This window comes from Trachemys scripta, chromosome 2 (genome assembly GCF_013100865.1).
Source record: "Trachemys scripta elegans isolate TJP31775 chromosome 2, CAS_Tse_1.0, whole genome shotgun sequence".
In the NCBI taxonomy this organism is placed as follows: domain Eukaryota; kingdom Metazoa; phylum Chordata; order Testudines; family Emydidae; genus Trachemys; species Trachemys scripta.
The window spans coordinates 248,363,500-248,375,453 of NC_048299.1; the positions used below are offsets into that span (position 1 = coordinate 248,363,500).

Genomic DNA, 11,954 nt, shown 5'->3' on the forward strand with positions numbered 1-11,954 from the left:
AGGAATTGTATATTATTTATTTGACATTTATTGTTTATTTGATCAGCTTGTAACAACATATACATGTTTTTGTCTCACTTTTTTTTCTGTTTTGCTTATATGAATGCAGAAGGAGATGAAGAAAACAAGCATATTGGAGAGCAGGGGTCAGAGGTTGAGGCAGGTCTGTCTGACCACATCTGCATATCCCCTTTAGATATGTTTCCCTATGAGCACATATGCAAACTTCTCTAGCTAGCTTGGAAATATATTAAGATGCAAAAGCCAGACAGTAATAATTTCATTTTATTTAAGACCAAAGCAAACAAAAACAGTGCATCATGGATTATATTAAATGCTTACAGGAACACTGTCAAGCATTTCCCAACCAAATGTTCAACCTACAAAATTGTTATAATCTTGTCATCCGGATTCTAGAGATCCATTTTCATAAAAATCCTCTGTTCTGTCACCAAGAACAAATCTCACCATTTATTAAATGCATAGTTTTGCATTTTTCTTGTGTTGCTGCAGAGATAGCTATCCAATCATCAGAATAAGCCCAGGTTAATTAACAAGAACCGTGCTAACATTAGTCATAGTGCTTTTGACAAGCAAGGAAGTAAAGACATTGTCATATTGCTTTGTTGTCCATAAAAAATACAGATCAGTAGAGAAGTGATTTCGAAGAACAAAATTAGCACAGAAGATTATGTTATTTTAAAGCTCCTAAGTATGTATTTCAAGCAATGGCTCTGATCCTGCTTGCAAGAAATTTCAGTTGATACAAATGGGAGGTCAAGTATGAGGAGGGCTAGGGGAAATCAGGCCCGCTTGGAGGCTAAAAAAAACAAAATTTGAAACTTTTATAATTGATGCTGTCCCTTGTAAATCAAATAGACATGCAAATGGTAAAGAATTTTTTTTTAAAATTGTCCCAAATACCTGTGTCCTCAAAATGTTTAGGATAGCTTATTCTAATAACAGAAAACATGCTTCCTACAGTTATAATAACACACAGATCTCAAAAGGATTTATTCAGCTGTCTACACTTTTGCAGCCTGGCTCTCAAAATTCTTCCTTAAAGGAAGAATGTTAAAAAGATGTAAATGTATAATTACACACATTACAATTTAAGTAGGTCAAAGACAGTTTATGTGTTACAATTTTCAGGTTAAAGCTCATCTCACAAATAATTTGTTCTGTGGATGTAGTCTTCGACCTATAGCATTTATTTATTTTCAGAGTGGAATTATTAGAGCAATGTAGTTGTGCCTTTGTGATCATAAACACCTGCTATTTTTATTAAGTTGCACATTTTACATTATTGTTTTTTGTTGTTGTGTCTCTGTATATGTATTGTGCAGTCATGTGATAGTTCAAACATAGTGCATGGATTTGTGTTTTCATAGTTTGCACTTTCCCCTTGTGTGCTATGCTTAAGTAGTTCATGTTATCATTAGTCTTAATTATTAATCATCATTGTCTGTTTTTAATGTCATAAAGATTATGAGGAAAAACATCAAAATCCACCAATTAATGGGAGAAAAGGCAAGTTTATAACATAGTGGATTTTTGGGTATCTGGAGATTTATCAGTTGTATTTTGTATTGCATGTGTCTGTGTTTCTTAGTTATATTAATTTAAAATAAGTAACTCCATTCATGTTTAGCTTTTATGTTCTGTCTTACTTTCTTGAACCTCTTTTAAAATTATTTTTATCTGTGTGATTTTTAATCTTTCTTGGAACTAGTAGTTCCAACATTTTTGACCCTTATTCATGATACGATACTGAAGTTAGAATTTACACCTTCTTAATGTGTAGTTAACTATTTACTGCAGGGGGTCAAGTTTTTCCATCTTGGTGCTTTCCATTAGTCCAGATGCAGAAGCTCCCAATCTGCTAAATCCAAAGGGACTGAGTAAACTTTATAATAATTTACAGAGTAGACTGCATTGTCATCCAGTTTTTACGTCATTTACCTAATCAAGCTATATATTTTGCAAGTTTGGCACATTTTTACTAATCACATTACAGTGGAATCCCCTTAATTGGTACATCCTGGTGGAAATAGGCTCATGCCATTAGACAGTCTTCTCAATTATCTGGGCCTTATAGGAATACATTTTTCTTGTAAATATTCACTTCTGTTTCGTGAAAATAAGCATAGTATAAAGCACTCAGACTCTCAAACATATAGGTTGACTTATCAGTCATAACTGGAACAGGAAAGCAGCATGAAGCACCCACAGGGTTTAACAACAAGATTTTTATACTAGAAAATACCAATTCATGTTTGTAAATTACTGTGATAGCTTTGAAGACATCCTGTGTGCCATTTATCCAGCTTTTAGAGATGCTGAAAAATGCATTACACTGACCCTATTCCATCAATTAAGAAGGCTTTCTTTTATCAGCGGGCTGATTTCAGACTAGATAGTGCCCTATCTTTATGCAGTGGCACAGAAACAAGAGTAAATATTCCCCTTACCCTCCCTCTCTCCCTACAGCCCAAGAAAGGGCTAGCCACAATGTCAAGCCCACCACTTTGGGGAGCCCACAGGCTCCTCCCAAGAACAAGTTGGCAGGGAGGACTAAAGCAGGCATTAGGGAAAGTCATGGCTCTATCTTCCCCTAGGCTGGCTCATCGTGTGCCTGTTGTGTGGTCTTTTTAGAGGTGTGTAATCAATTATTTCTCTCTCCCCACACCCAGTGCAGCCAGGTTGTAATATTACACACAATGGGGCAGTGTACCTTGCACTAATCTGTTACTGTATACTCCATGCTAAAGCATAATCTAGCCCTGACTGAACTCTACTGTGTAAACATTATTGATCAGATTCTGTGCTTCAGTGGTAATTACCAGATAGTTCATGGATTATATTGCATTGTAGGGCCAAATCCTGGTCCTATTGAAGTCCTGGGGGTTTTGCCATTGGCTTCAGTAGGACTAGAAATGGGTTCTCATTGATTAAGTTTATAATGTATACAGTTTGCTTTCAAGCACAATTTGTCTTCATTAATTGAACTACAAACCTGTCCTTTGCATACTTATATAGATCAAAAGACTTACTCTATACAATGAACTGTATATTACTAAACTGTATTCAGAATAGTTCACTTTCATGTATTTAGTCATTTGTCTAATGGGACCAGTTTACATTTTGTTTCTTTCAAAAGCTTCTGTTGCACCTCAGAGCTCCTTGCCTCCAAAGCAGCAGAGTTTGTGTCCGATTCTTGGGCCCAAACAGCCTATTTCCAAAAACATTAAGTCCCCCTTGACTCTGCTCCATTCCTGTGTAATTGTTCTCTTTTCATTTCTGTTATGTGACACTGTTGGATAATGGTTTGGGCTTCTGAGAGAAAGCTGCTGGTATTGTTCTCCTTCTTTTGTATGTGTTAATTAGGGCTCATAATAGATGACATACTTAGAGCTGAAAACCTTTCTGTTTTCTCTTCCCTTGTTCTTTATAAAGTTTTACTTAATTTGGATTTGAATATTTGTGTCAACTTCTACTGTGATACTTGAGCCTTGGGATGGAGTAATATGGTATCAATTGGGAAGTATGGTGAGATCTGATATAAATTAAGAGGAATTCACAGAGTAGATTTTGCAAAAGATTCTGTATTGCATCAGGAAGAGTATCATGAAGTAAACCTCAAAAAAATCACATGATATCTCATATAGCCATTAAAATTTTAAAGGTATGAGAGTGCAGATACCCACTAGGAAGAGGCTCAACGTAGAGGTCTGAAATGTTGCTCGCTGCCTCTATGAAATAACTTATACTAGTGGAAATCTTTTTATGCCTGTATATGTTTCTTTGGAGCAAGAACAAGTTTCAGCTCACAGAGTTCCCTACTAATCAATTTATAAGGAAAAAGGGTTTGCTCTATCCCAGAGTGGTCATAGAATTTGTCCACTCAAACCAGCAAATGTCCCAAGGTCCATGTGGATATTAGAATATGTGTAGATACCAGAGGAGGGATTCACAAGGGGGACTTAGGTGCTGACTGCCACTTTAGGTCCTCAGTCCAACATTTAGGTGTCACTGGCATTCACAAAACTACCACTCAGCTGCTTCCTAACCCTATAGTTGACTAAAGTCCCATGGCACCTGAGCTTCTATTTTTAAAGTCCCCCTGGAACCTACATTTCAGTATCTGGGCATTCACACAGCTATCTCAGTCCTGATAGTACCCCAACAGCTTGGTGCCCCACAGCCACAGTGGGGTTCATAAACTAGGCATTCCCCCACCTATCTTGTCTTTGGGACCCAAACCAGTAGGTGTATTCAGAGCATGCCTAAACCCCCACAGAAGACACTAGAGAAAGGCGGGTGCTTGCCTGATTATCTTTAGCATAGTGGTTAAAGCAGCCACACAGAATGTGGGAGACCTGGATTCAAATCCTCCTTTGTCTGATGTAGGGCAGGGAATTGAGTCTTTCACCTTTCAGGAGAGTGCTTAGCCACTGGGCTATGGGTTATGCCTCTCTCAGTGTTTTCTGTTAAAGCTGTTCCACAGTCTATAAATAATTAAATGTTCAGTGGAGCAAGAGAACTGGAACTAAAGTCTTCCTCTTTCCCAGGTGAGTTACTGAATTGCAGGGCTATAGAGTCATTCTCTCTCTCGCTCTCTCACTCTCTTACCCAATGGATATTTAATTTGGCAGAGGAGAAAATAAATCCCAAGTCCCTCACAACCCACATTAGGAAACCTGAGCACTAAGCATTGTGGCTCCCAAGTTCACCTTTTGAATCCCACCCTGACTGCCTCTGTAAAGCTACACAGGCCACACCATAGTGTGCCATTGGCTGCCTCTTCCTCTGGCTGAATACTAGTAGTCAAAGAGGGGACCCAGCAGGAGTTAATGATGTGTGGGGTCTGGAATGGAGCATGTTTTAGAGTGCAGCTGCTTCCCAGTTCCATCCCCTTTGCTGGCTCTGCACCCAATTACCCACAGAGCCCCAACCCCACAGAATTTTGCAGGGTTTCAGGATTAGAGAGTAAGAATGCTACAAAGGCAGCATTTTTATGCCTCCTGTTCTACTTTTTGTTTTCTCTCCACTGGCATAATCATAATCTGGCCCTGTGCGTTATGCTTTTTATAATGCATGCCTCTCTGTACATGCCCTGTCCTTATCAGTTTATAAGTGATATGTTTATGTAAAGTTTTTACTGTATTCCTACCTGGTACATTTGTCATGTTGTAACTGTGCTTCATTTATTTTTCAAAATATAAGATGAATGTAATACTGATCTATTTGTAAGGATTAAAGCTTTTTCTGGAAATAAAGTTAAGCCCAATGTGACCTTGCCTGCCCACTAACCCACCCAAATGTAGCCTACAGTTGACTGACTTATCTGAAGTATATCAGATATCTGAGTCAGTGTTACATGAGAGTGGCCATACTGGGTCATGGTCACAGTGGCTCATCTAGCCCTGTATCCTGTCTTCTGCCAGTGTCCAGTGCCAAGTGCTTTAGGAGGAATGAATACATCCCTTGTCATCCACTTCCAGTTTCTGGCAAACAGAGGCTAGGGACACTCAAAGCATGGTTTTCCATCCCTGCCTATCTTGGCTAATAACCACTGATGGACCTATACTCCATGAACTTATCTAGTTCTTTTTTGAACCCTGTTATAGCATTGGTTTTCACAACGTCACCTGGCAAAGAGTTACACAGGTTGACTGTGCATTGTGTTAAGAATTCCTTCCTTTTGTTTGTTTTAAACCTGTAGCCTATTAATTTCATTGGGTGACCCCTACTTGTGTTATGTGAAGGAGTAAATAACATTTCCTTATTCACTTTCTCCACCTCAGTCATGATTTTATAGACCTCTATCATCAGGGGCGACTCTAGGCACCAGCAAAGCAAGCAGGTCCTTGGGGCAGCCGATTTGCAGGGGCAGCAGCCGGCAGGGAGCCAGCATGGGAGCTGAGAACCAACAAGGGGCCCTGGGAGCTGTAGTTCCTTGGTTAGCTCCCTGCCTATAGAGCCAGCCCTGGGAGCAGGGAAAAAACTACATTTCCCAGCATTCCCTTGGCTGCTATCAACAGGAAAGGGAGAGGGAAGGAGTATGGTAGCTGAAACCTCATGCTGCAGCTTGCTGTGAGCCGAGTGGCAGTGTGAATGGGGAACAAGTATGCCCAAGGAGTAGAAGGCTTTGCCCCAGAGATCCCCTTCAGAGGACATCCCCAGCCTGGATTAGGGATACTGGTGTGACCTCACCTTGCAGCCCCCAAAGAAAGAATTGGGTGGACTAAAGGGAGGTACGTGGATCCCACTAGAATTTAAAATGAAAAGTAAGGGAGGGGAGGCTCACTAGACCTGGGCAGCTTTAGATACAGTACCAGGGTAGGAGGATTTACACTTCTGAGCCATGGAAGCAGAAATTGACTTTTCCTTTCCAGATTTAGCTAATATTCAGAAAGGGAATCTAGCATCTGCCTTCCAGATTTGAACACCTCAAAATTCAGGAGTGCGCAAGCTCAATTTGGGCAGCTGTTACTCCATTCCTCCCAAATCAAATATATGGATCCACTGTAACTTGCTGTAGAAAAAGTAGGATAAAATTGAGCAAGAAATGCTTCCCAGTGGTTATTAGGATTGGAATTGCTATTTTCAACAGCCATTGCCCTTTTTTTTTTTTTTTAGTTTTATTTGTTTAAAAGGAAGACAGTGATATTGCATTGGCAAATTCCCCATAGAAACAAAGAGTGGAACAAAAGAATAATAAAGGCATCTCAACTTTTCCTCATTTATGGAGGACAGTCTTATAATATGCATCCAGATAGCCTTCAATCACACAAGCTGAAAATTGTTCCACTTTACTGCAGTTCTGTAACCATATGGGAACCAATCCTGTCTGTGTTCTGTGCACATCCAAAATTCCTGCTGAATGACCCGCCCTGGGAGTAAGTTACCAGTGACCCAGGGCTGGGGTGGAAGGAGGGTGCAGGCGGGGTGGGGAGAGCCCAGGGGTGGGGCAGCAAGGGGATGAGGGGGGGAGCCCAGGGCTGGGGGATGGGGGCAGCCAAATTTTTTTTTGCTTGGGGCGGCAAAAAACCTAGAGCCGGCCCTGTCTATCATATCTCCCTAAAGACTTCCAGTCTTTTTAATCTCTCTTCATATGGAAGCTGTTCCATCCCCCTAATCATTTTTGTTGCCTTCTCTGTACCTTTTCCATTTCCAATATGTCTTTTTTGAGGTGGGCCATCCACATCTGCATGCAGTGTTCAAGATGCTGGTGTACCATGGATTTATATAGAGGGAATATAATATTTTCTGTCTTATTATCTATCACTTTCCTACTGGTTCCTAATATTCTGTTAACTTTTTAGAGTAGATGTTTTCAGAAAACTATCCACCATGACTCCAAGATCTCTTTCTTGAGTTGTAACAGCTAATTTAGACCCTATCATTTTGTATGTATAGTTGGGATTATGTTTTCCAATGTGCATTACTTTGCATTTATCACCACTGAATTTCAACTGCCTTTTTGTTGCTCAGTCACCCAGTTTTGTGAGATCCCTTTGTGACTCTTCATAGTCTGCTTTGGGTTTAACTGTCTTGAGTAATTTTGTATCATCTGCAAATTTTGCCACCTCACTGTTAAGCCCTTTTCCAGATCATTTATGAATATATTGAATAGTACTGCTTCCAGTAAGGATCCCGGGGACACACCACTATTTACCTCTCTCCATTCTGAAAACTGACCATTTATTCCTACCTTGTGTTTCCTATCTTTTAACCAGTTACTGATCCATAAGAGGACCTTCCCTCTTATCCCATGACTGCTTACTTTGCTTAAGAGCCTTTGGTGAGGACCTTGTCAAAAGCTTTCTGAAAGTCTAAGTGCACTATATCCTCTGGATCCCCCCCCCATCCACGTGTTTGTTGACACACTCGAAGAATTCTAATAGATTGGTGAGACATGATTGCCCTTTACAAAAGCCATGTTTACTCTTCCCCAACAAATGATGTTCATCTATGTGTCTGATAATTCTATCCTTTACTATAGTTTCAACCAATTTGCCTGGTACTGAAGTTAGGTTTACAGGCCTGTAATTGCTGGGATTGCCTCTGGAGCCTTTTTTAAAAATTGACATTACATTAGCTATCTTCCCGTCATCTGGTACAGAGGCTGATTTAAGTGATAGGTTACATGCCACAGTTAGTAGCTCTGCAATGTCATATTTGGGTTCCTTCAGAACTCTTGGGTGAATACCATCTGGTCCTGGTGACTTACTACTGTTTAATTTATCCACTTATTCCAAAACCTCCTCTAATGACACCTCAATAGGGGACATTTCCTCTGATTTGTCACTTAAAAAGAATGGCTCAGGTGTGGGCATCTCCCTCCAATCCAGGTTTTTCCAGGTTGTGTCACAGTTGGTAGTGGCACCTTTAAAAGTGGCACATTCAGAAGCGATGGCACCTTATCGCTAATCAAACATAATTAGCTTGGATTTGTCTCTCCCAAAAGTATGATTTAGAAAGCAATGGCTTAGGGTTTTTTTTGCTGTAGACAGGGATTGGATGAAATCTGAATAATAAAACTATCCTTTTTGTCAGTTAGTAGATACGTAGGTACCATGATATTGAGAAGTACACAAGGCTTTCTGCGTAACAAATCTATACATTTATCATCTTTGTATAAGCAATTTGAGTTTTTTCTGTTAATTGGTATCTGTTCTTCAAACCAGTTGCTGGTTTTCGTGAGCATTCATGCTGCATTGTCATGTAATGATTAATTTTAATTGTCCTTCTGCTTAAGAAATTCTTAAGTGATTTGCTAAACTTGACTGCTTTATTAAGAACACACCTTTTTCAGTAAAGCAGGAACAGCTTACTGTATGAAAGTATTATTCGGCTAGGAAAGTATGCACTATAGATGGCAAGATTTTTCTTGCTTAATGTAGCTTTAAATGAGATCTTGTAATCATTACCATATATTATATGATAGCTATATAAAGTCTTAATAACCTTGTAAATATAATAACATGTATAAACTATTGTATTTTAAATCGTTTGAACAAAATCTATAGTTTTCTGGTTGTAGATGAACCTATGCAAAAACTTCATGAAGAAACGGATTAATCATAAACACTAAAGATGCAAAATTGTGTTGTGTAGCAGAAATAGTCCCTCAAATGTGCCAAGAAATATAGATAGATGAATAACAATGTTATATTTTCAGAATTTGTAAGAGAAGGTCTTTTATACAGATTCCACTTATGTATTCCATTGTTTAACAACTATCCGCACCAAGTAGAAACTTAACCTCTGCATTCTGCAGTGTGGGTCTTTATTGCATATTCTGATTTCAGTCCATGCATGGAACTTTCACTGACATTTGTGAGAATGCCTAATGCAAAATGAATATAGCAACAGAGATCTGAAGTAGTGCAGAGCAGAAGGGAAAATTTTGTTCCACATTTGTGTTGTCCATAATCCTCTAAATTTCTTTATTACAATGTTTGCAAAATTCCTTGACTACTAACCGTCAGATGTTTTATTAAAGTCCACTCTGATGGAGACTGTTGGCCCAGTCCTTCTGTCGAGATTCAGGCAATCCTCTCTGTGAATTCAGTAGGAGTTAGGGCTGCAGTGTTAGACTCTGAAGATGTTTGGTTTTTTCCCTCCCTCTTCCTCCATTCCCCCCGCCCTCCAACCACCCCCCCCGCCCCCACAAAACAAAACAAAACCAAAAGCCATTAAACAGTAATTTTGATTTGGGGCCCAATCCTGCAGCACTCACCTACCAAAGTGACTCATGTTACCTTAACGGGACATAGGGTGACCAGATGTCCCGATTTTATAGGGACAGTCCCGATTTTTGGGTCTTTTTCTTATATAGGCTCCTATTACCCCCCATCCCGGTCCTGATTTTTCACACTTGCTATCTGGTCACCCTAACGGGACTACTCATTTAAGTAAGGCCTACAGGATTAGGCCATTAGGCCTGCTGCATCATACTTGCTTCTAATGTGTTATGTGCATGTAACCAGAAGAGGGAGCAAAACTTCTATCTTTTAAAAACAGAGTCAGAATATTTAAAAACCTAAAAAACCTACCCAGCTGTAAGGAAAAATCTCAGTGTTGGCTTAAAAACAACACATTTGCTCATTTGCAGTGTCTCTTTGACCAACAGAACTTGGTTGAATAAAATATATTTCTACACCCAACTTGTCTCTCTAATATTTGCTCATTGTTATTTAAATATATTCATATAATTTGAAAGTTCCATGTACCTGTTAAATTACTACTTCAAATCTATTGATTTTATACTTTTATGAAATGTATCTAGTGTTTCTTAATATTTGGCAAAATCAATAATATTTATACTAACAATAGCAATGCCCTTTGGTTTTGGGAAGAGGTGATGTCAATTAAGCAGTGATGCAAGTAGTGTTCAGCTAAGTATTTTGTTTGAGTAATGGTACATAAGTAATTTCTTTTAAATTCTTGAGGAATGAGAGTCTATATCAGGGGTAGGAAACCTATGGCACACGTGCCAAAGGCAACACGCGAGCTGATTTTCAGTGGCACTCATACTGCCTGGCTCCGGGCCACCAGTCCGGGGGGCTCTGCATTTTAATTTAATTTTAAATGAAGTTTCTTAAACATTTTAAAAATCTTATTTACTTTACATACAACAATAGTTTAGTTATATATTATAGACTTATAGAAAGAGACCTTCTAAAACATTAAAATGTATTACTGGCACACGAAACCTTAAATTAGAGTGAATAAATGAAGACTCGGCATACCACTTCTGAAAGGTTGCCGATCCCTGGTCTATATACACTTTCCCCCCCTCAAAAATGGAAGAAACCACCAGTACAGTACATTATTTTTTTTTAAAAATAACCAGACATGGATGGTATTTGCATTAAGAGAGTACTGTGATAAGGATTCCCATTCCATTCCCAAAGTTACCAGGCGATTTGCTACTACAAATAATTGAATTATCCAAAGTCTGTCAAAGAAAATATAACTGGAGGAAAAAAATAAACTAAAGTGTATTAGAATACTAGCTATAGTAATAATATAAAATATAGACAGGTGGCTCTATTTTTATTAGTGCCCAAAGGATTTACACTAAAACTCTTCATGAGCCTTAGTAAGTGTTTTCATATACATTTCCACTGCAGTCACAGGGAGGTACAAAGTACAAGTTGTTTTCAGAACATATAGACTCAACAAGGAAGTTCAAGCCAGAACAATAAACAATTGGGAGAGCATGTATTGTATATGTTTTTCTAGAACATTAAAGATAGTTAAAACTAATATGCCAGAAAAGATTTAAAAATGAACACAGAATTATTTACACACATAAAGAGAGTAGGAAGAAGGGCTCTTAATATCTGAACCTTATGGATTGATTTCTTTTAATGAAAAATTATTTGACACTCAAAGTCACATTTTGTCAAAACAATGAACTCCTGCAAAAGGCACTAGTTGATAACACACAATCTATGATGAGTCTTTAATAAGAAAGAAAAACGGTTCCTTGAGGTGGTATCAAATTGCAGCCTTACACAGGCTATGCCATTCTGGAATTAATTCTAGGAATCTGGCTTACTAAGATAAAAATAGTTACATAAATGAGTTATGATAAGTTTTGTAATATCAGATTTGTAATCATCTCTAAACAAAGAACACGGTAATAAATTTATAGCAAAATGAAACGTATGTCAAATGAATGTATACAATATGTGTGTATTATACTACCTAGGATAGACATTGAAGAGCTATTGAATAATCCATAAAAACTTGTAGCCAAATTATCAACTGTTGATGGGCACTGTAAGACATAAAAATATTTGACAAGTTTCAGAGTAACAGCCGTGTTAGTCTGTATCCGCAAAAAGAAGAACAGGAGTACTTGTGGCACCTTAGAGACTAACAAATTTATTAGAGCATAAGCTTTCGTGGACTACAGCCCACTTCTTCGGATGCAT

General features: G+C 38.5%; 1 protein-coding gene across 19 annotated transcripts in view; it reads left to right on the plus strand.

Annotated features, from left to right (window-relative positions):
* RIMS2 (regulating synaptic membrane exocytosis 2) overlaps window positions 1-11,954 on the plus strand; it is a 767,247-nt gene that overhangs the window by 581,715 nt on the left and 173,578 nt on the right. The window contains exon 1 of one of the 19 annotated variants that reach the window (XM_034763451.1): window positions 29-163. The exons of the other annotated variants lie outside the window; for them this stretch is intronic. Within the exon in view, the coding sequence (XP_034619342.1) occupies window positions 64-163 (100 nt within the window). The 5' untranslated portion in view covers window positions 29-63. Of the gene's footprint in view, window positions 1-28; window positions 164-11,954 lie in introns of those variants that run through there. 19 annotated transcript variants of the gene reach the window in all.